At 70.1% G+C, this 261-nt stretch overlaps 1 protein-coding gene across 1 annotated transcript in view; it reads right to left on the bottom strand.

Moving 5' to 3' along the window:
* Positions 1 to 57: 57 nt before the first annotated feature.
* The window catches only part of LOC104536599 (sodium- and chloride-dependent creatine transporter 1-like), a gene marked incomplete at its 3' end in the record, with an annotated part of 940 nt that continues 736 nt past the window's right edge, over positions 58 to 261 (bottom strand). The window contains exon 3 of the mRNA XM_010179261.1: positions 58 to 192. Coding sequence (XP_010177563.1) covers positions 58 to 192 — 135 coding nt within the window. The remainder of the gene's footprint in view (positions 193 to 261) is intronic.

Genomic DNA, 261 nt, shown 5'->3' with positions numbered 1-261 from the left:
GGGGGGCGGCCAGCATCGCCAGCATCACCCCTGTCCTGCCCTCCCCGCCACCCTCACCTGTGCCTCAGCCAGCTTGGACCAGTCGGGTTTCAGGTAGTAGACGATGCCGCCCAGCGCCCCAGGCAGCGTCACCCCGTGGACCAGCAGCAGGATGAGGACCACGTAGGGGAAGAGCGCTGTGAAGTAGACGATCTGTGGGGAGTGGGTGCTGGTGAGACCCCCCCCCAGGCCACGGCATGGGGCCGGGCCGGGGGCCCCCAC

This window comes from Mesitornis unicolor, unplaced genomic scaffold (assembly GCF_000695765.1).
Source record: "Mesitornis unicolor isolate BGI_N332 unplaced genomic scaffold, ASM69576v1 scaffold35712, whole genome shotgun sequence".
In the NCBI taxonomy this organism is placed as follows: Eukaryota; Metazoa; Chordata; class Aves; order Mesitornithiformes; family Mesitornithidae; genus Mesitornis; species Mesitornis unicolor.
This window is presented reverse-complemented; position numbering and strand designations above follow the sequence as displayed.